At 43.9% G+C, this 23,004-nt stretch overlaps 1 protein-coding gene across 11 annotated transcripts in view; it reads left to right on the plus strand.

The window, feature by feature from the left end:
• Nucleotides 1-23,004, plus strand: part of depdc5 (DEP domain containing 5, GATOR1 subcomplex subunit) — a 231,917-nt gene that overhangs the window by 47,702 nt on the left and 161,211 nt on the right. For 8 of the 11 annotated variants that reach the window (XR_010977295.1, XM_068055365.1, XM_068055368.1 and 5 more), the window contains 3 exons: nucleotides 239-354; nucleotides 17,613-17,687; nucleotides 19,389-19,523. Coding sequence is in view for 10 of the 11 variants with exons in the window: in XM_068055365.1 (XP_067911466.1) it covers nucleotides 239-354; nucleotides 17,613-17,687; nucleotides 19,389-19,523 (326 nt within the window). In the remaining variant the exon portion in view is untranslated. Of the gene's footprint in view, nucleotides 1-238; nucleotides 355-16,082; nucleotides 16,330-17,612; nucleotides 17,688-19,388; nucleotides 19,524-23,004 lie in introns of those variants that run through there. The other 3 variants (XM_068055366.1, XM_068055370.1, XM_068055374.1) reach the window with 2 other exon arrangements.

Below are 23,004 nucleotides of genomic sequence, written 5' to 3' on the forward strand. Positions count from 1 at the left end.
ATGGCAGAAGGAGATGCAGGAGTGTATATAAAGAATGCTCTGCTAGCTGGCTAATTGTTGTTTGTGCTTTGTGACATTTTTAATTGGATCCAGAAGCATATGCTGGTAATTTTCACAAGGGTTTTGGCACTTTTTGTATAAATATATCAATATAGTAATGGGCCTAAATTTGTAAATGACCTCCAAAATCAGCAGGCTAAATTCTGGATTGATTTGTTTCTTTGTTTTCCAATTACTGTTGTTTTCCCAGAGTTGTTGCCCAGAATGAAAGACGGGAAGAGTGGACTTCACTACTTACAACAATTAAAAAGCTTTTCATTCAGTATCCTGTGCTGGTGCGATTGCAGGAAGCAGGTACTTATCACAGTAATGTTATGAAGTTGGGACAGAAGTTGTACAGTCTGCTCAGGGAATGTTTTGAGAGAGATCACGTCTCTCTGGTCAGATCCTTTTTTAAAAAAAAAAAATGCTTCAGAAATATAGAAACATAGAAAAATAGGAGCAGGAGTAGGCCACTCGGCCTACTGCCAGTCACTGCCAGTCAATACGATCATGGCTGATCACCCAAACTCAGTGCCCTGTTCCCACTTTCTCCCTGTATCCCTTGATCCCTTTAGCCCTAAGAACAATATCTAACTCTTTCTTGAATATATTTAATGATTTGGCCTCAACTGCTTTCTGTGGTAGAGAATTCCACAGGTTCACCACTGTCTGGTTGAAGAAATCCCCCCTCCTCTCAATCCGAAATGGCCTACCCCTTATCCTTAGATTGTGATCCCTGGTCCTGGACTCCCTTGTCATTGGGAACATCCTTCCTGCATCTAGTCTGTCCGGTCCTGTTAGAATTTTGTAGGTTTCTATGAGATCCCCTCTCATTCTTCTAAACTCAGGCAAATACAAGCCTAATTGACCCAATCTCTGTTCATACATCAGTCCTGCCATCCCAGGAATCAGTCTGGTGAACCTTCGCTGCACTCCCTCCATAGCAAGAACATCCTTCCTCAGATAAGGAGACCAAAACTGCACACAATACCCCAGATGTGGTCTCACTAAGCCCTTGTATAATTGCAGCAAGACATCCTTGCTCCTGTACTCAAATCCTCTCGCTATGAAGGCCAACATACCATTTGCCTTCTTAAGTGCCTGCTACACCTGCATGCTTACTTTCAGCGACTAGTGCACAAGGACACCCAGGTCTCGCTGCACCTCCCCCATTCCCAATCTATCGCTGTTCAGATAATAATCTACCATTCTGTTTTTGCAGCCAAAGTGGATAACTTCATATTTATCCACATTATACTGCATCTGCCATGTATTTGCCCACTCACTCAATCTGTCCAAATCACACTGGAGCTTCTCTGCGTCCTCCTCACTTCTCACACTCCCACCCAGCTTTGTGTCGTCTGCAAACTTGGAGATATTACATTGAATTCCCTCATCTATATCATTAATATATATTGTGAATAGCTGGGGTCATAGCACTGATCCCTGCGGTACCCCACTAGACACTGCCTGCCACTTGGATAAAGACCCGTTTATTCCTACTCTTTGTTTCCTGTCCACCAATCAGTTCTCTATCCATGTCAGTACCTTACCCCCAATCCCATGTGCTTTAATTTTGCACACTAATTTCTTATGTGGGACCTTATTGAAAGCCTTCTGAAAGTCCAAATACACCACATCCACTGGTTCTCCCTTATCTATTCTATTAGTTACATCCTCAAAAAATTCCAGTAGATTTGTCAAGCATGATTTCCCTTTCGTAAATCCATGTTGACTTTGTCCGATCCTGTCATTGTTTTCCAAGTGCTCTGCTATTACATCTTTTATAATGGACTCGAGCATTTTCCCCACTACTGATGTCAGGCTAACCGATCTATAATTCCCTGTTTTCTCTCTATCTTTTTTTAAATAGTGGGGTTACATTAGCTACCCTCCAATCCGTTGGAACTGTTCCAGAGTCTTAGAATTTTGAAAATTGACCAGCAATGCATCTACTATTTCTAGGGCCACTTCCTGAAGTACTCTGGGATGTAGATTATCAGGCCCTGGGGATTTATCAGCCTTCAATACTGTCAATTTCCCTAACACCATTTCCCTACTAATACTGATTTCATACAGTTCCTCCTTCTCACTAGACCCTTCCCCAATATTTCTGGGAGGTAATTTGTGCCCTCCTTTGTGAAGACAGAACCAAAATATGTATTTAATTGGTCTGCCATTTCTTTGTTCCCATTATAAATTTCCCCCATTTCTGACTGTAAGGGATCCACATTTGTCTTTTTCTCTTCACATATCTATAGAAGCTTTTACAGTCAGTTTTTATGTTCTCTGCAAGCTTGCTGTCATACTCTATTTTCCCCTTCTTAATCAATCCCTTTGTTGAATTCTAAACTGCTCCCAATCCTCAGGTTTGCTGCTTGTTCTGGCCATTTTATATTTCTTCTCCTCAGACCTAATACTATCCCTAATTTATTTTGTGAGCCACGCTTCCTGTTTTATTTTTGCCCCAGACAGGAATGAACAATTGTTGTAATTCATCCATGCTCTCTTTAAATGCTAGCCATTGCCTATCCACTGTCAACCTTTTAAGTGATGTTCCCCAATCTATCATAGCCAACTCGTGCCTCATACCTTCATAGTTTCCTTTATTTAGACTCAGGACCCTAGTCTCGGAATCAACTCTCTCACTCTCCATCTTAATGAAGAATTCTATCATGTTACGGTCGTTCTTCCCCAAGGGACCCCGCACAACAAGATTGTTAACTAATCCTTTCTCATTACACAATACCCAGTCTAGGATGACCTTTTCTCTAGTTGGTTCCTCAACGTATTGTTCCAAAAAACCATCAGGTACGCTCTCCAGGAATTCCTCCTCTACAGTATTATTGCTAATTGTGGTTTGCCCAATCTATATGTAGATTAAAATCACCCATAATTACAGTTGCACCCTTATTGCCTGCATCTAATTACCTGTTTAATGCCATCCTCTACATCACCATTGCTGTTTGGGGGTCTATATACAACCCTGACCAGCGTTTTCTGCCCCTTGGTGTTTCTTAGCTCCACCCATACAGATTCCACATCAGGATTCTCTGAACTAATATCCTTCCTCACTATTGTATTGATTTCCTCTTTTATTAACAATGCTGCTCCACCTCCTTTCCCTTTTTGCCTGTCCTTCCTAAATATTGAATACCCCTGGATGTTCAGTTCCCATCCTTGATCACCCTACAGCCATGTCTCCGTAATTGCAACTATATCGTATCCATTTACATCTATTTCCGCGGTTAATTCACCTACCTTATTGCAAATATTCCACATATTAAGACACAATACCTTTAGGCTTGTCTTTTTAACATTCTTAGTCATCTTAGCATTATTTTGCACTATGGCCCTATTTATTTCTTGCCCTTGATTTCTATGCCTTCCACTTTTGCCTTTTTGTTTCCTGTCTTTCATTTCTGTCCTTGTTTCCTCCTCTTTAGTCTCCCAGCTCAGGTTCCCAACCCGTGCCCAATCTAGTTTAAATCCTCCCCAACAGCACTAGCAAATGCCCCTATAAGAACATCGGTTCCGGTCCTGCCTGGGTGTAACCCGTCCCGCTTGTACAGGTCCCACCTTCCCCAGAATGGGTCCCGATGTCCCAGGAATCTAAATCCCTCCCTCCTGCCTCATTTCTCCAGCCACGCATTCATCTGGTCTAGTCTCCTGTTCCTATACTCACTAACACGTGGCACAGGAAGTAATCCTGAGATTAATACCTTTTGAGGTCCTGCTTTTTAATTTAGCTCCTAACTCCTAAAATTCATCTTGCAGGACCTCATCCCTTTTTCTACCTAGGTCATTGGTACCAACATGTACCACGACCACTGGCTGTTCACCCTCCCCCTTCAGAATGTCCTGCAGCCGCTCCAAGACATCCTTGACCCTAGCACCAGGGAGGCAACATACCTTCTAGGAGTCTCGTTTGTGGCCACAGGAACGCCTGTCTGTTCCCCTTACAATTGAATCTCCTATCACTGTGACTCTCCCAGTCTTTTTCCCCCCTCTCCTGTGCAGCAGAGCTATCAATGGTGCCACGAACTTGGCTGTTGCTGCTTTCCCCTGAGAGGCCATTTCCACCCCCCCCCCCACCCCCCCACTCCCCCCAACAGTAATTCAAAGTGATATATCTGTTTGAGAGGGGGATGGCCAGTGGGGACTCCTGCACTACCTGCCTGTGCCGCCTACTATGCTTGGTGGTCACCCATCCCTTTTCTGCCTGTGCAGCCATTACTTGCGGTGTGACCACCTTGCTAAGCATCTATCCACGACATCCTCAGCATTGCAGATGCTCCACAGTGAATCCACCCACAGCACCAGCTCCGTAATGCGGGTAGCCAGTAGCTGCAGATGGATACACTTAGTGCACACATGGTCGTCAGGAACACTGGAAGCGCCCTGATTTCCCACATAGCACAGGAGGAGCAGATCACGGGTGCGAGCTCTCCTGCCATGACTTACCTTTAGATTACTTAGTTGCTCCCTATAAAAAATACTAATTATGGTAGGGGCCTTGTTCTACTCCAAACACTACCCACTATAATCTAAAGTCTTAAATAAATTTAATTAATTTTAAAAAACACACTTTAGGAGTACTCACCTTATCACTTATATGGTAGGTTTTGAGGCTTTTTTCAAAAAAAATCTTTCCCCCCTTTTTTTTAAGCTATTTGAAGGCTATGGGCCCTGACAATATTCCGGCAATAGTACTGAGGACCTGTGCTCCAGAACTTGCTGCGCCCCTAGCCAAGCTGTTCCAGTACAGCTACAGCACTTTCATCTACCTGGCAATGTGGAAAATTGCCCAGGTATGTCCTGTACACAAAAAGCAGGACAAGTCCAACCCGGCCAATTACCGCCCCATCAGCCTACTCTCAATCATCAGTAAAGTGTTGCAAGGTGTTATCAACAGTGCCGTCAAGCGGCACTTGCTTAACAATAACCTGCTCAGTGACGCTCCGTTTGGGTTCCGCCAGGGCCAATCAGCTCCTGACCTCATTACAGCCTTGGCTCAAACATGGACAAAAGAGCTGAACTCAAGAGGTGAGGTGAGAGTGACTGCCCTTGACATCAAGGCAGCATTTGACTGAGTATGGCATCAAGGAGCCCTAGCAAAACTAAGGTCAATGGGGATCAGGGGGAAATCCGTCCGCTAGCTGGAGTCAAACCTAGCACAAAGGAAGATGGTTGTGGTTGTTGGAAGTCAATCATCTGAGCTCCAGGACATCACTGCAGGAGTTCCTCAGAGTAGTGTCCTAGGCCCAACCATTTTCAGCTGCTTCATCAATGACCTTCCTTCAATCATAAGGTCAGAAGTGGGGATGTTCGCTGATGATTGCACAATGTTCAGCACCATTCGCAACTCCTCAAATACTAAAACAGTCCGTGTAGAAATGCAGCAAGACTTAGACAATATCCAGGCTTGGGCTGATAAGTGGCAAGTAACATTTGCGCCACACAAGTGCCAGGCAATGACCATCTCCAGCAAGAGAGAATCTAACCATCTCTCCTTAATATTCAGTGGCATTACCATCGCTGAATCCCCCACTATCAAGATCCTAGGGGCTACCATTGACCAGAAACTGAACTGGAGTAGCCATATAAATACCATGGCTGCAAGAGCAGGTCAGAGGCTAGGAATCCTGAGGCGAGTAACTCACCTCCTGACTCCCCAAAGCCTGTCCACCATCTACAAGGCACTAGTCAGGAGTGTGATGGAATACTCTCCACTTGCCTGGATGGGTGCAGCTCCAACAACACTCAAGAAGCTCGACACCATCCAGGACAAAGCAGCCTGCTTGATTGGCACACCATCTACAAACATTCACTCCCTCCATCGCCGACGCACAGTGGCAGCAGTGTGTACCACCTACAAGTTGCACTGCAGCAATGCACCAAGGCTCCTTAGACAGCACTTTCCAAACCCGCGACCTCTACCAACTAGAAGGACAAGGGCAGCAAATGTATGGGAACACCACCACCTGCAAGTTCCCCTCCAAGTCACACACCATCCTGACTTGGAACTATATCGCCGCTCGTTCACTGTCGCTGGGTCAAAATCCTGGAACTTCCTAACAGCACTGTGGGTGTACCTACCCCACGTGGACTGCAGCGGTTCAAGAAGGCAGCTCACCACCACCTTCTCAAGGGCAATTAGGGATGGGCAATAAATGCTGGCCTGGCCAGCAATGCTCCCATCCCATGAATGAATTAACAAAAAATGCACTAACAGCTGTTACAACCAATCAGCTTACAGATTTCCCTTGATGTCACTGTAAGTCTTTCTTCTAGAATACCTGTGACCCCACACTGTGAACTACTTTAGTTTGAAAATTTCTTTCATGGAAGTCCTTGCTTGTTTTACCTTGTCCATATATTTTGTGAGGGAGGGATTGTCTTCTCATCAAGGTGAGGGATTTCAACACTGGGATGTAATCACATTTTTTTTGTCTGGAAATAGCATCAAGCACTCCCAAGTTGAATATTGTGGAATTAGAAGCAGAATAAAGCTCTATCTTCAAATTCTATCAACTAACTTCAACCTTAAAAGAGGCCCCCTCCCCCTCTTCTTTCCCTCCTTACTACCTTGGTGCAGTCAAGAGTGTTTTTTGGTGTGGCAGTATTGCTGAGGAAGCTTTACTCTGCATGTGCTCCTAGCTCACTCAACCTGGGAATGCTCCAGTTCTATTTTTTTACACCATCCATCCCTGCACTACTGAGCGAGGCTCTCAGTTTGTGCTATCGATCAGTATCCATTAAGAACTGCTGAAAAATTTGCCCATACACGTTTCATGTCGAGCCTCTGCAGCCTGCAGGGAGAAAGTGGAAACTTTTTCATCCCGGAAGTAAGGGCTGTATTGTAATGGCCAGGCAGCCACTGATAGGACTATAATGTACTTAACATTGAGTACAGCATGACAGTTTACTGTGGTGTCTCTGGGCTCGGGAGTGGAAATTGCCTTGAATTCCCACTCTCTGCTGAAAAGTGCATGCATACTGACATTGCTTGAGGACAGGATTGTACTCTATTTTCATCTTTCGATTTAAAACAAAGATTTGCATTTATATAGTGCTTTTCACAATCTCAGGACATTTCAAAGTACTTTCTAACCAGTTAAGTATTTTTTAAAGTGCAGTCACTGTTGTAATGCAGGGAAGCACAGCAGCTAATTTGTGCACAGCACGATCCCACAAACGGCAATGAGATAATGGCCATTGTTATGAATGCTTGACTTTGTAGTATGGTTATGTTTGAAAAAGCTGTGATCCTGTGCAGTGTAAAATGGATATTGACGGGGGAGACATGTGACCTTGTACAAAATTTGCCCAGAAACAAGCAAGGGGTCTTGGTTACCATGAGAACAAGGAACCCGGATCAAAGACCCTATTGGAAGCAGGGTGCAAGGTTGGAACGCTTAAAGGACAATGGGTTTCACTCTCCCAGACTCTCAAATTGTAACAGGGAGCCAAGGGCTCTAAAAAGCAAATCTGAGTTGCAATTTTTAACATCTGGAAACAAAGGAAGGCCCAGGTGGTTTTGTTATGGTCAGATGGGGAGGCGGTGGTGTTGTGGTGATGTCACTGGATGAGCAATCCAGAGGCCAAGGCTAAAGCTCTGGGGACATGGTTCGAATCCCCCCATGACAGATGGTGACATTTGAATTCAATTCATAAAAATCTGGAATTAAAAGCTCGTCTATTGGTGACAATGAAATCATTGTCATTTGTTGTAAAAGCCTATCTGGTTCACTAATGTCCTTTAGAGAAAGAAATCTACTGTCCTTACCAGGTCTGGCCTACATGTGACTCCAGACTCACAGCAATGTGGTTGACTCTTAAATGTCCTCTGAAATGGCCTAGCAAACCGCTCAGTTCAAGAGCAATTAGGGATGGGCAACAAAGCAACGCCCTCATCCCGTGAATGAATTTAAAAAAAAAGACTTATGGGCTCTGGCATTGTCAAAGGCAAACGACAATTGACTTTTAATCTGGATAAATTCAAGAGGCTTTCCTAGGTCTGGAGACTGAAAAGGAAGAAATGAAGACCAGTAGTCAGCTGCACAGCTTAGAGAGAGAGAGAGACCAGTGGGAAACAGCTGCTCTCTGATCACTGATACAGCAAAAGGCTGCTAAGATTTGAACTCTGTTCGAAGGCCCGAGGTTTGCGGGGACCTTCGGGGCCACCAGAGATTGCCTTATTAACAGAAGTCCAGTCAAATGTGCTCTGAAGTGAACAAAGAGGACTTTGGCTTTGGGAAGGACACTGGGACATCCAACCCATTGCAACTAAGGGGAGTTTGGCACTTTAAACTGCAAGGATACTTTTACACTGACAACGCTGTGTAATGTATAAATGTTGGGTGGGGTTTTTGAGTGTATTAATAGGTTAATGGGAAATACCTTTCTCTGTAATTTAGTGTATTACCCACCTACGAAATACTGTTTAGTTAATGATTTTTAGCTTGTTTGTTACAGTAAACACCTGAAATGCGAAATCTTGACTAATTTTTAAAATCGGTCACTGGGAGGTTCATATCTCTTGTTTTAAAGTTAGCGGTAACAAATTGGGGGCTCGTCCAGGATTTGAATTGTTCAGAAGTAGGCTGTAAAACGGGTTTGCTGGAATTTTCCAGAGTTTAAATAAACAAGATTTCACATTTAGTTTGGTGGGTAATCAACATGAGTGTTATTAATGTATAAGAATTTGTTGAGAGAGAAGATTTGACTCTCAGTATATTGCAGCAGTTAAGAAAGATTTGGCCATGATATCAACACATTTGGTGGTTAGTGTAAAACCAGGGCTAGGAAAGTGGAGATAATCCACTTTAATAATTCCTTGCCTGAAGCTGGTGAAAGAAAAGGATGCTTTTACGAGTGTTCAAGTGGAACTAGCCAAAATTGAGTTTTTTATTTATTTTTATTTTTTTTTAATTTAGAGATACAGCACTGAAACAGGCCCTTTGGGCACCGAGTCTGTGCCGACCATCAACCACCCATTTATACTAATCCTATTACCCTCTCACATCCCCACCTTCCCTCAATTCCCCTACCGATACTAGGGGCAATTTATAATGGCCAATTTGCCTATCAACCTGCAAGTCTTTGGCTGTGGGAGGAAACCGGAGCACCCGGCGGAAACCCACGCAGTCACAGGGAGAACTTGCAAACTCCGCACAGGCAGTACCCAGAATCAAACCCGGGTCGCTGGAGCTGTGAGGCTGCAGTGCTAACCACTGCGCCAATGTGCCGCCCCATAGAGAAGCTGATATTGGAAAGGGAAGAAAAGGAAAGAGACAATTTGGATTTGAACTAGAGCAGATAAAACTGGATAGGGAAAAGAAAGAAAAAGAATTAGAACAAGAAATGCAAAATTTGTCTGTAGACCACAAAATGGAAAGGCTCAAAACCAGTGGGCGTGCATTGGGTGAAAATTGACGATGACCCAGATGAAACTCCTCATGTTACGCTTGGTACTTAATTTAGTTAAGAGGGAGTAGAAATGTACTTTGTTTCATTTGAGAAATTGCCATGAATCTGGAGTAGCCTAAATCATCTTAGTCAATGCTCCTACTGAGCCTTTTAGTAGGGAAAGCTTTGGAGTGGACTCATGCCTGTCGGATGAGCACTCAAGGGACTATGACAGAGTAACGACTGCTGTTTTTAATGCTTATGAATTCGTACCAGAGACATACAGACAAAAATTCAGGAATTCAAAAAAGGAACAGGGCCAGATATATATAGAATTTGCTGCAGAGAAGGAAATGGTATTTGATAGGTGGAATAGGTCAGTGAAGGTTGAGCAAGACTTTGAGAACCTTAGGGAAGTAGTCCTAATGGAAGAATTTAAAAATAGTGTCCCTTCAGGAATAAGGTCCCACCTGGAAGAACATAAAGTTGGCAAAATAAGGGATGCCGCAATAGTGGCAGATCATTACGAACTGACTGACAGAAGCAGGAGTTACAGCCCCCCAGTTTGGAAACTTTCAGAGATAGGAGGATTGATAATGGAAAGAGATCTGGTTTTAGTGAGAGAAAGGGTAAAGGAGATGGTACAGGTAATCCTCAAAGTAGTAAGAAAGATAATCAGAAGATTAAGGTTGAGTCAAAAGGACCAATGTGTTATTTTTGTAATAAAAGAGGGCATATAAAATCAAAATGCTGGAACTTCAAAGCTAAACTGGTAGGTATGGTAGGTTTGCTGAAAGCCTGTGCTTAAAAAGGATGCCTCAATAGGAGGCGCTTTTGACAAGCCAGTGGCCTTGGCAATTTTTAATAATGAGCAGAGGGGTTCTCCCCGGTGTACTGACGAATTAGATCATTTCCCTGAAGATTATAGAAGTTTTGTTTTCAAGGCTAAGGTGGTCGAGAGAGACACACACAGAGACACACACACACATACAGACACAGAGACACACACACACACAGAGACACACACACACGCACACGCACACGCACACACACAGACGCAGAGAGACGCACGCAGAGAGACGCACGCAGAGAGACGCACGCAGAGAGACGCACGCACAGACACACAGAGAGAGAGACACACAGAGAGAGAGACACACACATTCACACAGAGAGAGAGACACACACACAGACACACACAGAGAGAGAGAGACACACACACAGACACACACAGACGCACACACAGACACAAACACACAGAGAGAGAGAGAGACACACACACAGACGCACACACAGACACAAACACACAGACACAGAGAGAGAGAGAGACATACATACACACACACACACACACACACACACAGACAGAGTCATCACAAGAGCATCACCGAAAAGCAGTCCATCAAAAACCAAGGACAGAGCCCTGCTGCAAATTCTACACTTCTACTTGGTGCAGCAGAGAACTGAAAGTGACCACCACCTCCAGTCTGAAGCCTTAACCACCAGAAAACTACAAACAGCCAGGCCTGCAACTTTAAAAGAGAAACTGTCCTCCAAGAAGATTTAACAGGCTTACCATGAACCCTGAACACCTATCTCACTTCAAACCACTTACCCTTTTCCTCACTACCTATTTATTCTTGTGTTTGTGTGTGTGTGTGTAAGAGAGAGAATTGATGCAGTTGCGACCATTTCAGGAATGAATATTATTCAATAAATAGTTAATCTATTTTAAACCTACAGAAAAACTGATCATCTGTTTATTTGGCAAATAAAACACAAGGCGTAAAAACTCTAGTAACAAAAACACTTGCTGTGGTCAGTTGGGAGGTAAACAGTGGCGACAAGCCACGCCATCACCCACTGGCTGTAACAAGGTCATTTGGGTATTCGGATGACACAGGCTAGGGTAATGATGATGCTTTTTACTGGCCAAAGCTGCACGGGGATGTGGTCGACTTCTGTATGACATGTTTCACATATCAGATGATTGGGAAGCCACAGCCTTCAATTTAAGCCAGCCCCATTAATACGAATACCTGTTTTTGACAAACCATTCAGTTGGGTTCTTGTGGATTATGTTGGACCCCTATCCATGACTGAGTCAGGTCACAATTTTCTCCTGACCATCATGATTTGTTCACTCAGTTTCCAGAGCCAATACCCTTGAAAAAGATCACAGCAAAAGTTGTGATTGAGGGGTTGATTCAGTTTTTCACTCAATATGGGTTGCCAGAGGAAATTCAGTTGGACCAGGGGTCAAATTTCATGTCAGGTACACGACCATACGAATTAGGAGCAGGAGTAGGCCACTCGCCCCTCAAGCCTGCTCTGCCATTCAATAAAATCATAGCTGATCTGATTGTAACCTCAACTCTACATTCCTGCCCATCCCCAATAACCTTTCACTCCCTTGCTTATCAGGAGTCTATCTACCATTGCCTTAAAAATATTCAAAGACTCTGCTTCTACTGCCTTTTGAGGAAGAGAGTTCCAAAGATAGTAGGTAGTTCAAGAGATCATATGTAATTTGGGAGTGAAGCAGCTCAAGTAGTACGCTTATCACTCACAACCACAAGATGCTTGGAAAGGTATCACCAAACCTTGAAAAGTATGATTAAGGCCTGTTGTTTGAGTATCCCCATGATTGGGATAAAGGGATATCATTTTTATGTTTTGCCACCAGTAACACACCAAATGAGTTTACTGGTTCAGTCCATTCATATTAGTCTGTGAGGTTAGGGGTCCCCTTAAACTCATTTGAGGAGAGACATTTAGCACAGGTGGAGGAAGCTAACATCTTAGATTGTGTCACAGTTTTGAGAAAGACACTCGAGCTTGTGAAATGGCCAGAGAACTTCTCAAGGTTTCTCAGTAAGTGATGAAAACCCAAGTGGTAGAAAACTAAGGCACGTAGTTTTCAACCTGGAGATGGGGTGCTAGTTTTGTTGCCTTTGCCTGGGGAACCATTGAAAGCCAGGTTCAGTGGGCCTTACTTCATTAAGAGGAAACTCAGTGAGGTGAACTATTTGGTTAGTACCTCAGACAGACCAAAATGTCAAAGGGTGTGTCATGTGAATATGCTGAAGAGGTATTATGACCGCAAGCATAGTCAGTCAGTAGCTGTAGCACAGGTGGTAGAGAATGTTAATGGCGACACTGGTGCCTGTGATAAACCAGAGGATGAGTCTGAGACTACTGTGGTGAAACCGCCAAACACAGAAGTGTTAAGAAGTTTAGATACACTAGCTTTCTGAACAAATAAAAAGGACATAGCTGAGCTGCTAAAAGAGTTTAAAGCTGTATGTGCAGATAAGCCAGGTTGAACTCCTCTGACTATTCATGGGGTTGATATAGGTACAACTACACCTATTAAACAGAACCCATATCGACTCAATCCTGATAAATTGGGTCAGGTGAGAGATAAGGTTCAACACTGCAGCCTCACAGCTCCAGGGACCCGGGTTCAATTCTGGGTACTGCCTGTGCGGAGTTTGCAAGTTCTCCCTGTGACCGCGTGGGTTTTCGCCAGGTGCTCCGGTTTCCTCCCACCGCCAAAGACTTGCAGGTGATAGGTAAATTGGCCATTGTAAATTGCCCCTAGTATAGGTAGGTGGTAGGGAATATGGGATTACTGTAGGGTTAATATAAATGGGTGGTTCTTGGTCGGCACAGACTCGGTGGGCCGAAGGGCCTGTTTCAGTGCTGTATCTCTAAATAAATAAAAAATAAATAATTGAACTCAGTCAAAGTAGCAGGAGTTCTCCGGTTGTGCTGTTACCAAAGCCAGACAGATCCAGAAGCTTCTGTATGGATTATTGGAAAGTCAATGCAGTAACTGAACAGACTGTTATCCAACCCCATGACTTGAGGATTATATTGACAGAGTGGGAAATTCAGCCTTTATTAGCAAGATTGATTTGCTGAAAGGACATTGGCAAGTCCCCTTTACTGACCAATTCATAGAAGTTTCTACCTTTGTGATCCCACAGGGCCTACTTCAGTGTAAGGCCATGCTGTTTGGTATGGAAAATGCACTGGCCACATTTGTCAACCAGGTGATTGCTGGACTAAGCAATTGTGTTGTGTATATTGATGACCTATTGGTATACAGTGACACTTGGGAAGATCATATGGAACACTTAAAGGCTCTGTTTGACAAGTTAGAAAAAGCCAATTTGGTAATAAACTTAGCAAAGAGTGAGTTTGCCTAGGCTAAGGTCACCTGTTTGGGGCATTTCGTGGGTCAAGGTCGATTATTGCCTAGACAAGCTAAAGTTCAGACAATGATAGACTTTCCATTCCCAAGACAAAAAATGAGATGCAGCGATTCCGAGGGATGTGTGGGTTCTACCGAAAGGTCATTCCTAACTTCAGTACAGTAGTTAACACACTGACAAATTTGTGAAAGAGAAACTTGAATGTCGAGTGGACAGAATCATCTCAAATGGAATTTGAGAAATTAAAGGCCATTTTAATAAATGAACTCGTCCTATTGGCACCAAATTTTAGTAAGGCCTTGAAAGGGGCTATTGATGCTAGTGATGTACGGGTAGGAGCTGTGTTGCTCCAAGATGATGATGCTGGTATCAAATGACCGGTCAGTTACTTCTCCAGAAAACTAAATAAGTATCAAAAGAAATGCACCACCATTGAAAAGGAAGCTTTAGGTCTTGTATTGGCTCTTTAGCTTTTTAAAGTACATGGTAATAACGGTCAAGGAGAAATATCTGTTTATACTGACCATAACCCATCAAGGTTTATAGAGAAATTCAAGAGCAACAACGCCAGATTATTCCAGTAGAGTTTAATGTTGCAACCATTTAGACCAAAAATTGTACATTGTCACGGGTACAAGAAGTGCGACGACGAAATATTTTGGACTAAAACTGGAGTTATAAAAATTGACTTAGTCTTTTAAAAAATTGACCTTTTCTTTTAAAAAGTGAACAAAGTGCTCCAAAATGGTCGCTGAAGGTAAAAGACTTGGCCTTTGTATATTCAAACTGTCTGACAGGGACAAAGGAAAATCTTCAAAGCTAAAAGGTGTCAATTGCACCCATCCTATACGCATCTTGAAATATTCCCAAATTAAATGGGTTCTTCTGAAACAAAGAAGGTATGAAGTGGAAACATCAAAATTGGATCATTCTCATCCTGAACACATCAAGCAACCCTTTTGAACTGAATGGGTTCTACTGAAACAAAGCAGGTGTGAAGTAGCCACATCCTAGGACATTGTCGGTCACTACGGAGAAGAAAATACCTGTCTCCCAGTGGAGGCGGCATGCAACACATTTTTACCTTAAAAGTCCTAGAGAGAGAGTGCGAGACACCCAGAAAGAAGCATCCAAGAAACTTTTCCATCTAAGGGGCTGGGAGAATTCCAGTAAACCAGAAGGGACACACTTATACAGCAGTGAATTAGAAGTGATCCATTGTCTTCAACTGAACTTTCAACCAAGAGAGAAACCTACAAACACCTCAGGCCTGCAACCAATGAGAACCTGACTTCCGAGACAATTCAACAGGTTTACTGTGACTCCTGAAACATACCCCGCACTGACCACCGCTTACCCCCTTTCCTCTCTATCTATCTCTTAGTGTATGTGTTTGTGTGTGTGCGCACGCAAGCGAGCGAATGCATGAATGGATGCGGTTGTGACAATTGCAGGTTAAGGTGTATTGATCAATAAATAATTGATTTTCTGTTTTAAAACTGCAAGAAAATCTGTCACTCTCTGTTTATTTAACAAATAAAGCACAAAGTGTCAAGCCCTAATAACAAAACACGATGTAGTCAGGTGGGAATCACCCAAACCCCTGACCTCATGGCTGTAACAACATGTTACAGGAAGGAGCAATGTAATTGCTGATACTCTGTCCAGAATTTAAAGAAAGGGTATAATAGAGGAAAACAACTCGGTGCTATAATAATTCTGTTGTTCACCTATGTGCTATGTAAAATGTTAATAATTGAAATGTTTACAGTGTTATATGTTGGTAATGTAGAAAAATTATTACGGTAATGATTTTTCTATTTATAGTGGGGAGGTGTTATGAAAGCTGGACTTTTTAGTGTGGTTATGTTTTTAAAAACTGTGATCCTTAATGCACTGTAAAATGGACATTCGGAGGAGACATGTAACTTCATACAAAAGGGAGGCACAGTGGCGCAGTGGTTAGCACCGCGGCCTCACAGCTCCAGCGACCCGGGTTCAGTTCTGGGTACTGCCTGTGCATGGTTTGCAAGTTCTCCCTGTTGACCGCATGGGTTTCCACTGGGTGCTCTGGTTTCCTCCCACAGTGGGCCGAAAGGCCTGTTTCAATGCTGTATCTCAAATAAATAAATAAAAATCTTCCCAGAGACAAGCCCAGGGACCTTAGTTACCATGAGAACAAGGAACCGAGGTCAAAGATCCGTTTGAAAGCAGGGTGCAAGGTTATAATACCTAAAGGACAATGGATTTCACTCTCCCAGAGTCTCAGATTGTAAACAGGGAGCTACGGGCAATTTTTAACACCTGGAAACAAAAGAAGGCCCGGGTACTTTTGTTATGGTCCAACTCGTGATCTCTGAGAATTGTCAAAGGCAAATGACTATTGACTTCTGATCTGAATAAATTCAAGAGGCTTTCCTAGGTCTGGAGACTGAAAGGCAAGAAACAAAGATCAGCAGTCAGCTGCGCAGCATTGAGCGAGAGAGAGACCAGCGGGCTGTTTCTGGGGAAACAGCTGCTCTTAGATCACCGATACAGCAAAAGGCTGCTAAGATTTGAACCCTGTTCGAAGACTCGAGGTTTGTGGAGGAGAAAAGACCAATGGGGTCACCAGAGATTGCCATATTAACAGAAGTCCAGTTGAATGTGCCCGGAAGAAGTAAGCAAAGTGGACTTTGAGAAGGACACTGGGAGATCCACTCCATTGCAGCTGGGAGGAGCTCAGGACTTTTAACTGCAAGGATACCTTCTGGCTGAGAACACTAATGTATAAATGTGGTGTGGGGTTTTCGAATGTGTTAATAAGTTAATGGAAAATACCTTTCTCTGTAATTTAATGTATTAGTTACCTACTAAATATGTTTTAGTTAATTTTGATTTTTAGTTCTCGTAAAAGGCTTAAAACACGAAATCTTGTTATGTAATTCTTTAATCGGTCACTGGGAAGTTCATATCTCCTGTTTTAAAGTTAGCAGTCTCTACTGAGGTCATAACACCAGATAATCTGTTTTACTGATGCTCATTGAGCAATGAATATTGGTAAGGTTACTGGGGAGAACTCCCCTGCTCTTTAAATAGTGGCATTGAATCTTTTAGAAGATTTAAAGTCCCGTCCGAAATACAGAACCTCCAACAGTGCTTTGCTCCCTCAGTACTGCACTGAAGTGTCAGCCTAGATTATGTTCGTGTCCCTGAAGTGAGGTGGCTTGAACTCATCACCTTCTGTCGGAGTCAAGTGTGCTTCCAACTGAACCAAAATAGTACCCATACAGTTGAAATATTTTCTGACAATCACTTTCTAGGTTCAGACATGAGCTATCCACTTGAGTGAGATACCAGAGAGCAACCTGGACATGCGAAACCTTACCCCAGCAAGAAATGAGTATTTGCAGACGGGGATGGTGAAGTGGCGTGAAGTAATGGGCATTAAAAGGACTTTTCCTGTATTGTACAAGCTGTTCACAATGTTGGGGAGCCACTGTTGTTTTTGTGTTGAGAACTTTTTTTCTGGCCATTGTAACTTCTCCAGTGATTGGGGGAGCTGCATTGCTGGTCTGTACAAGCAGGCTGAGTTGCTCAGTCTCCTTGAGAGCCCGAAAGAGATGGTGGGCTCCACACTTCTTGGTGTTATCTGTACTGCAACCAATGGTGGTCTTGGAGCTGCCAGCAGTATCCACCTCTTCTGGCTTATCTTGATGCAGGGCAGTTATATTCTCTTTACGTCTCAGAAATCAGCATTCTGCCATGATATCAGTTAAAAGTAGAATGGGTTTTCTACCCAATTGCTTCATGTGTGATGTCTGACGTTAGTGCCGGTATCAAAGGATTTAGGCTGTACAGCAACCACTTGTTACTGCAGAGTGAATGATCGCTGATGGAACTGTAACGTATTGAAACCTTTGAAATGCACAAACTATACTGCTGCTTTTCTTCCCTCCCTAGATGGTTTTCCACTTGGACAGAATTCTACAGCAGCCCAAGGAAACTATTTGGAGGCCATCAACCTCTCCTTCAATGGTGCGTATCTGTGTGCCGTTTGATTTGTGTTTAGGGGATTGAATGAATTTGACTAGGTTGTCCTAGTGACACTACCAGCTATAGCTCTAACCCAGATAGACCATGAAGGCCCAGTTTGAGTCTTGCCGTATGCTGTTGGCTGATCACAGCCAGGGTAGCAGTTACACACCACAATTGACTTCAGTGTTCCTGGGCTGAAGAGGGAGAAATGAGTCAGTAACCTCACCACTGATTGCTGTCCAGTGTTGTCTCCCGGAAAGAGTCTATGAGGAGCAGGTTTAGGTGCAGGTGTAATTCCTGGCCCTCTCCCAGGTCCCTGGTGTTAAATAGCCTTCCCACACTCCCTGTCAAATCTCAGGTAAATGAAGTACAAGACGACTGCTGGTTCCAGTAGAGCTGATACAAATTGGCGAAAAGACAAAAAAAAATGAAATAGTCATTTGGTAGTACAGAACTTGAATATTGCTGAAAATAGAGACATTTTGTTGAAGCTTTTTGTCTTGCACTCATCAGGACAATTCTCAAGAATACTAATGTAAGGGAAGCAACAGATCTATAATATGAGTATAGAGTGCTGATTGGTTGTCAAGTGGACTCTGATTGGTAGAGGCGATGCCCTGGAGAATGCACCAGTTTATGGTGACTGACAATTAACTGCCAAGCTTTGTTTGAATTTTAAACCAGGCAGTTTGACTCTGGTCAAGGCATTGCTCTGAGGAATGAACCAGCTGTCACTTATTTTGTTTAGCTGAAACAGGCGCAACATGTGTACATGTTCTTTCTGTCTGCAAAGAACAGGGCCCTGTCTATTAATATATGTAATATATAAATAATATATATATATTTATTTAAACATCCTGCATGACAATGGCTACCTTGATCAGATCATTTCTCGCTGTATATTGCACAAACTTATGAACGGGTCTGAAGCCGTCATTTTCGGCCCTGAAAAGTGCCCAGTCTGCCTCAGATTACCCTGGAAGGGTAAGGTATCCCAAACATTTGAGCAACTGGTATGTATGATGTATGGTGAAGACATGGTCAGTTTCATCAAGTTAATTTCAGTACATTCAGAGAGAGTGGTCTGCATGTGTACTGAACTGGCCCAAGCCAGACCAGCAGCCAGAGTACTGCAGGTTGATGGAGAAAAGATGGACTTGTGATCCAGGGCCAGATGAAAGACATGAGGAAAAAGTGAGAGAGGACCACTACTGATAGGAAAAGGACTGCCAGGCTATCTGATATGTTACTGTGAAAAGAGCTGTCCAATAATACAGTAAAGCAGCTTGTGTGTATTTATCAGATGCTATTTGTGGTGATCTGGCTCTGAGTGTGTATGGTTTAAATGATTTCATCGTATTTTATTAGTGAAAAATGCTGGCGATTGGCGACATCAGATCTCCAGAACCTCAGTCTGAGTGAAGTGCTAATTTGTGTCCATTTGTGTGTCTTAAGAATTGGGCTGAGATTATCCAGACTCATATAATGTGGGCTCTTTGCAGCTGGCAGACAATGACCATTTTCATGGACCCAGACTGGATTTTGAACCTGGGTCCCACACACAGCGTGGTAACCCATTGAACCGCCTGCAAAAATAAAATTGAAGCAAACTGACTTACTGTGTCGATGTACATTTGGCTCGATCACTTACAAATATTAATTTGTCGGTGCTTATATAAAATCTTTAATTTGCTTATTTAGTGTTTGACAAGCATTACATAAACAGAAACTTTGACCGGACTGGCCAGATGTCTGTGGTTATCACGCCCGGGGTGGGAGTGTTTGAAGTTGACCGGCTGCTGATGATTCTTACCAAGCAGCGGATGATTGACAATGGTGAGCACTGATATTTCTGGCAGTTATTAAAGTTCACTTGTGTGTGTTGGGGGTTGGGGTGGGCGATGGGGTGTGTGCGTTGGAGGGGGGTGGTTGGGGTCGTGTGCGGGTGGGGATGCATGTGTGGGGAGCATGTGTGTGTGGAGGGGGGGGGCAAGTGGACTGAAACTGAAATTGCAGCTTTAAAGTTGACCAACAGCAGGTTAGATCAAGGCACTACCTGTTTATTTTTTTTCCTCACTCTTCCCCAAAGTTTAATCAATTTAATCTGTAGGATTTACTCCCATTTGGAAACAAACAAACTTATTAGCAAGAGACAGCATGGTTTTGTGAAGGGGAGGTCGTGTCTTACTAATTTGATTGAGTTTTTTGAGGAAGTGACGAAGATGATTGATGAAGGAAGGGCAGTGGATGTTATCTATATGGACTTTAGTAAAGACTTTGACAAGGTCCTGCATGGCAGACTGGTACAAAAGGTGAAGTCACACGGGATCAGAGATGAGCTGGCAAGATGGATACAGAACTGGCTCGGTCATAGATGACAGAGGGTATCAGTGGATGGGTGTTTTTCTGAATGGAGGGATGTGACTAGTGGTGTTCCGCAGGGATCAGTGCTGGGACCTTTGCTGTTTGTAGTATATATAAATGATTTGGAGGAAAGTGTAGCTGGTCTGATTAGTAAGTTTGCGGACGACACAAAGGTTGGTGGAGTTGCGGATAGTGATGAGGATTGTCAGAGGATACAGCAGGATATAGATCGGTTGGAGACTTGGGCGGAGAAATGGCAGATGGAGTTTAATCCGGACAAATGTGAGGTAATGCATTTTGGAAGGTCTAATGCAGGTGGGAGATATACAGTAAATGGCAGAACCCTTAGGAGTATTGACAGGCAGAGAGATCTGGGCGTACAGGTCCACAGGTCACTGAAAGTGGCAACGCAGGTGGATAAGGTAGTCAAGAAGGCATACGACATGCTTGCCTTCATCGGTCGGGGCATAGAGTATAAAAATTGGCAAGTCATGTTGCAGCTGGACAGAACTTTAGTTAGGCCACATTTAGAATATTGCGTGCAATTCTGGTCGCCACACTACCAGAAGGACGTGGAGGCTTTGGAGAGGGTACAGAGGAGGTTTACCAGGATGTTGCCTGGTCTGGAGGGCATTAGCTATGAGGAGAGGTTGGAAAAACTCGGATTGTTTTCACTGGAACGACGGAGGTGGAGGGGCGACATGATAGAGGTTTACAAAGTTATGAATGGCATGGACAGAGTGGATAGTCAGAAGCTTTTTCCCAGGATGGAAGAGTCAGTTACTGGGGGACATAGGTTTAAGGTGCGAGGGGCAAAGTTTAGAGGGGATGTGCGAGGCAAGTTTTTTACACAGAGGGTGGTGAGTGCCTGGAACTTGCTGCCAGGGGAGGTGGTAGAAGCAGGTACGATAGCGACGTTTGAGAGACATCTTGACAAATACATGAATAGGAAGGGAATAGAGGGATATGGGCCCCGGAAGTGCAGAAGGTGTTAGTTTAGGCAGGCATCAAGATCGGCGCAGGCTTGGAGGGCCGAATGGCCTGTTCCTGTGCTGTACTGTTCTCTGTTCTTTGTTCAGTGTCCATTGTGCTCAATTAGGTAATGTGTATGAAAGGAGGAGACTGGGTAGAGAGACATGACTGGTGAAAAATTGGGCTCGGTACTATCTGTTACTTGGGCGCTACGGGTGCTGTCTGGAGAGCAAAATGGCATCCAATATGCACGCACACTTCTGCGAATAGTGCTGGGTACCATATTGGTGAAGATGTTGGCATGCGCACAACTAACATATGCTGGAAATGTAAATCATGACATCAGTCAGCGTGCAATGCAGATTTCACATGAGCACTGTCTTTTTGGAGCTCAAGTCTCCAGCCGACGGCCCCACTTAACTTGACGCTCAACTAACTCATGCTATTTAAAGAGATCAACTACTCACAGGTTAGTTGCTGGTTGATTTCTTCTGACTGTTGGTACGATTCCACAAGTGTTTGGTCCTTTCTGTAATTTCAAGTTGCAGAGAGTGAAGCGGCAGGTGCTGAACAAGTTATTCCTGATTTCAAGACCTCTGTGCAAACCAATTGCTGCCAGACATGGGTGCATTAGTGGAGTCATAGTCATTTATGGCACAGAAGAAGGCCATTCAGCCCATCGAGTCCATGCCAGCACTCCACGGAGCTATGCAGTCAGTCCCACTCCCCGGCTTGGTTCCCATAGCCCTGCAAGTCTCTATCTCTCAGGTGGCCATCCAACTTCCTCTTGAAGTCATTGATCATCTCCATTTTCACTACATTTGTGGGCAGTGAGTTCCAGGTCATTACCACCCGCTGCCTAAAATAGTGGTTCCTCATATTCCCCCTGCATGTCTTGCCCAAAACTTTCAATCTGTGTCCTCTAGTCCTTGCACTGTTTGTTAATGGGAACAGATTTTCCTTGTCTAACCTATATAAGCCTATCATAATCGTGTACACGTCTATTAAATCTCCCCTCAATCTCCTTTTCTTCTAAGGAGAACAAACCCAGCTTTTCTTACCTAACCTTGAAACTAAAATCCTCCATCCCTGGAAGGCCTGGTAGGCCGTCCTCTTGGAATAAGTATGACTGTGAGAATGCGCAAAGGTCACGTAGATCACATCAAGCTGCTAGAAGAGTAGAGAGAGAAAGGAAGGTCCCAACTTAGACATCCCCTTCTGCCCAGGCTGGATGTGACAAACTACTTCGAGTGAGATAAGTGCGACGTGTGAGAAGCTCATGGATTTCTTTGTCACCAAGATTGAGACCATCCAATCAGCTGCCTCTGCCACTTCCCTCCCTTCCACTAGCTCACCGGGTCAAACTTCCTCTAAATCTCCCACCCCGCCCTATTCCTGAACTCACATCTTTCTCTAGTTTCTCTCCTATCTCCCCTCATGCCCTCTCCGAGCTCATCTTCTCCATGAGACCCGCTTCCTGCTCCCTTCACCCTATTCCCACTAAACTACTGATCACCCAACTTCCTTCCTGGCTCCCATGTTAGCTGACATTGTTAACAGTTCTCTCTCCTCGGGTATTGTCCCTCTCTCCTCTCAAGCATTGCCTCTCCTTCAAATCTGCTGTCCTCACCCCTCTCCTCAAAAAAAAAAACCCTTGACCTCTCCGTCCTTGCAAACTACTACCTCATCTCCAACCTCCTTTTCCTCTCCAGAGTCCTTGAGCGTGTTGTTGCCTTCCAGATTCATGCCTGTCTTTCCCGGAGCTCCATGTTTGAATCCCTCCAATAAGGTTTTTGCCCCTGCCACCGTACTGAAACGGCTCTTATCAAAAAATCACAAATGATATCTTATGTGACTGTGACAAAGGTAAACTATCCCTCCTCATCCTTCTCAACCAGTCTGCAGCCTTTGACACCGTCGACTGCACTGTTCTCTTGCTACACCTTTGCACTGTCCTCCTGCAACACCTCTTCACTGTCGT

This window comes from Heterodontus francisci, chromosome 23 (genome assembly GCF_036365525.1).
Source record: "Heterodontus francisci isolate sHetFra1 chromosome 23, sHetFra1.hap1, whole genome shotgun sequence".
Lineage (NCBI taxonomy): Eukaryota > Metazoa > Chordata > Chondrichthyes > Heterodontiformes > Heterodontidae > Heterodontus > Heterodontus francisci.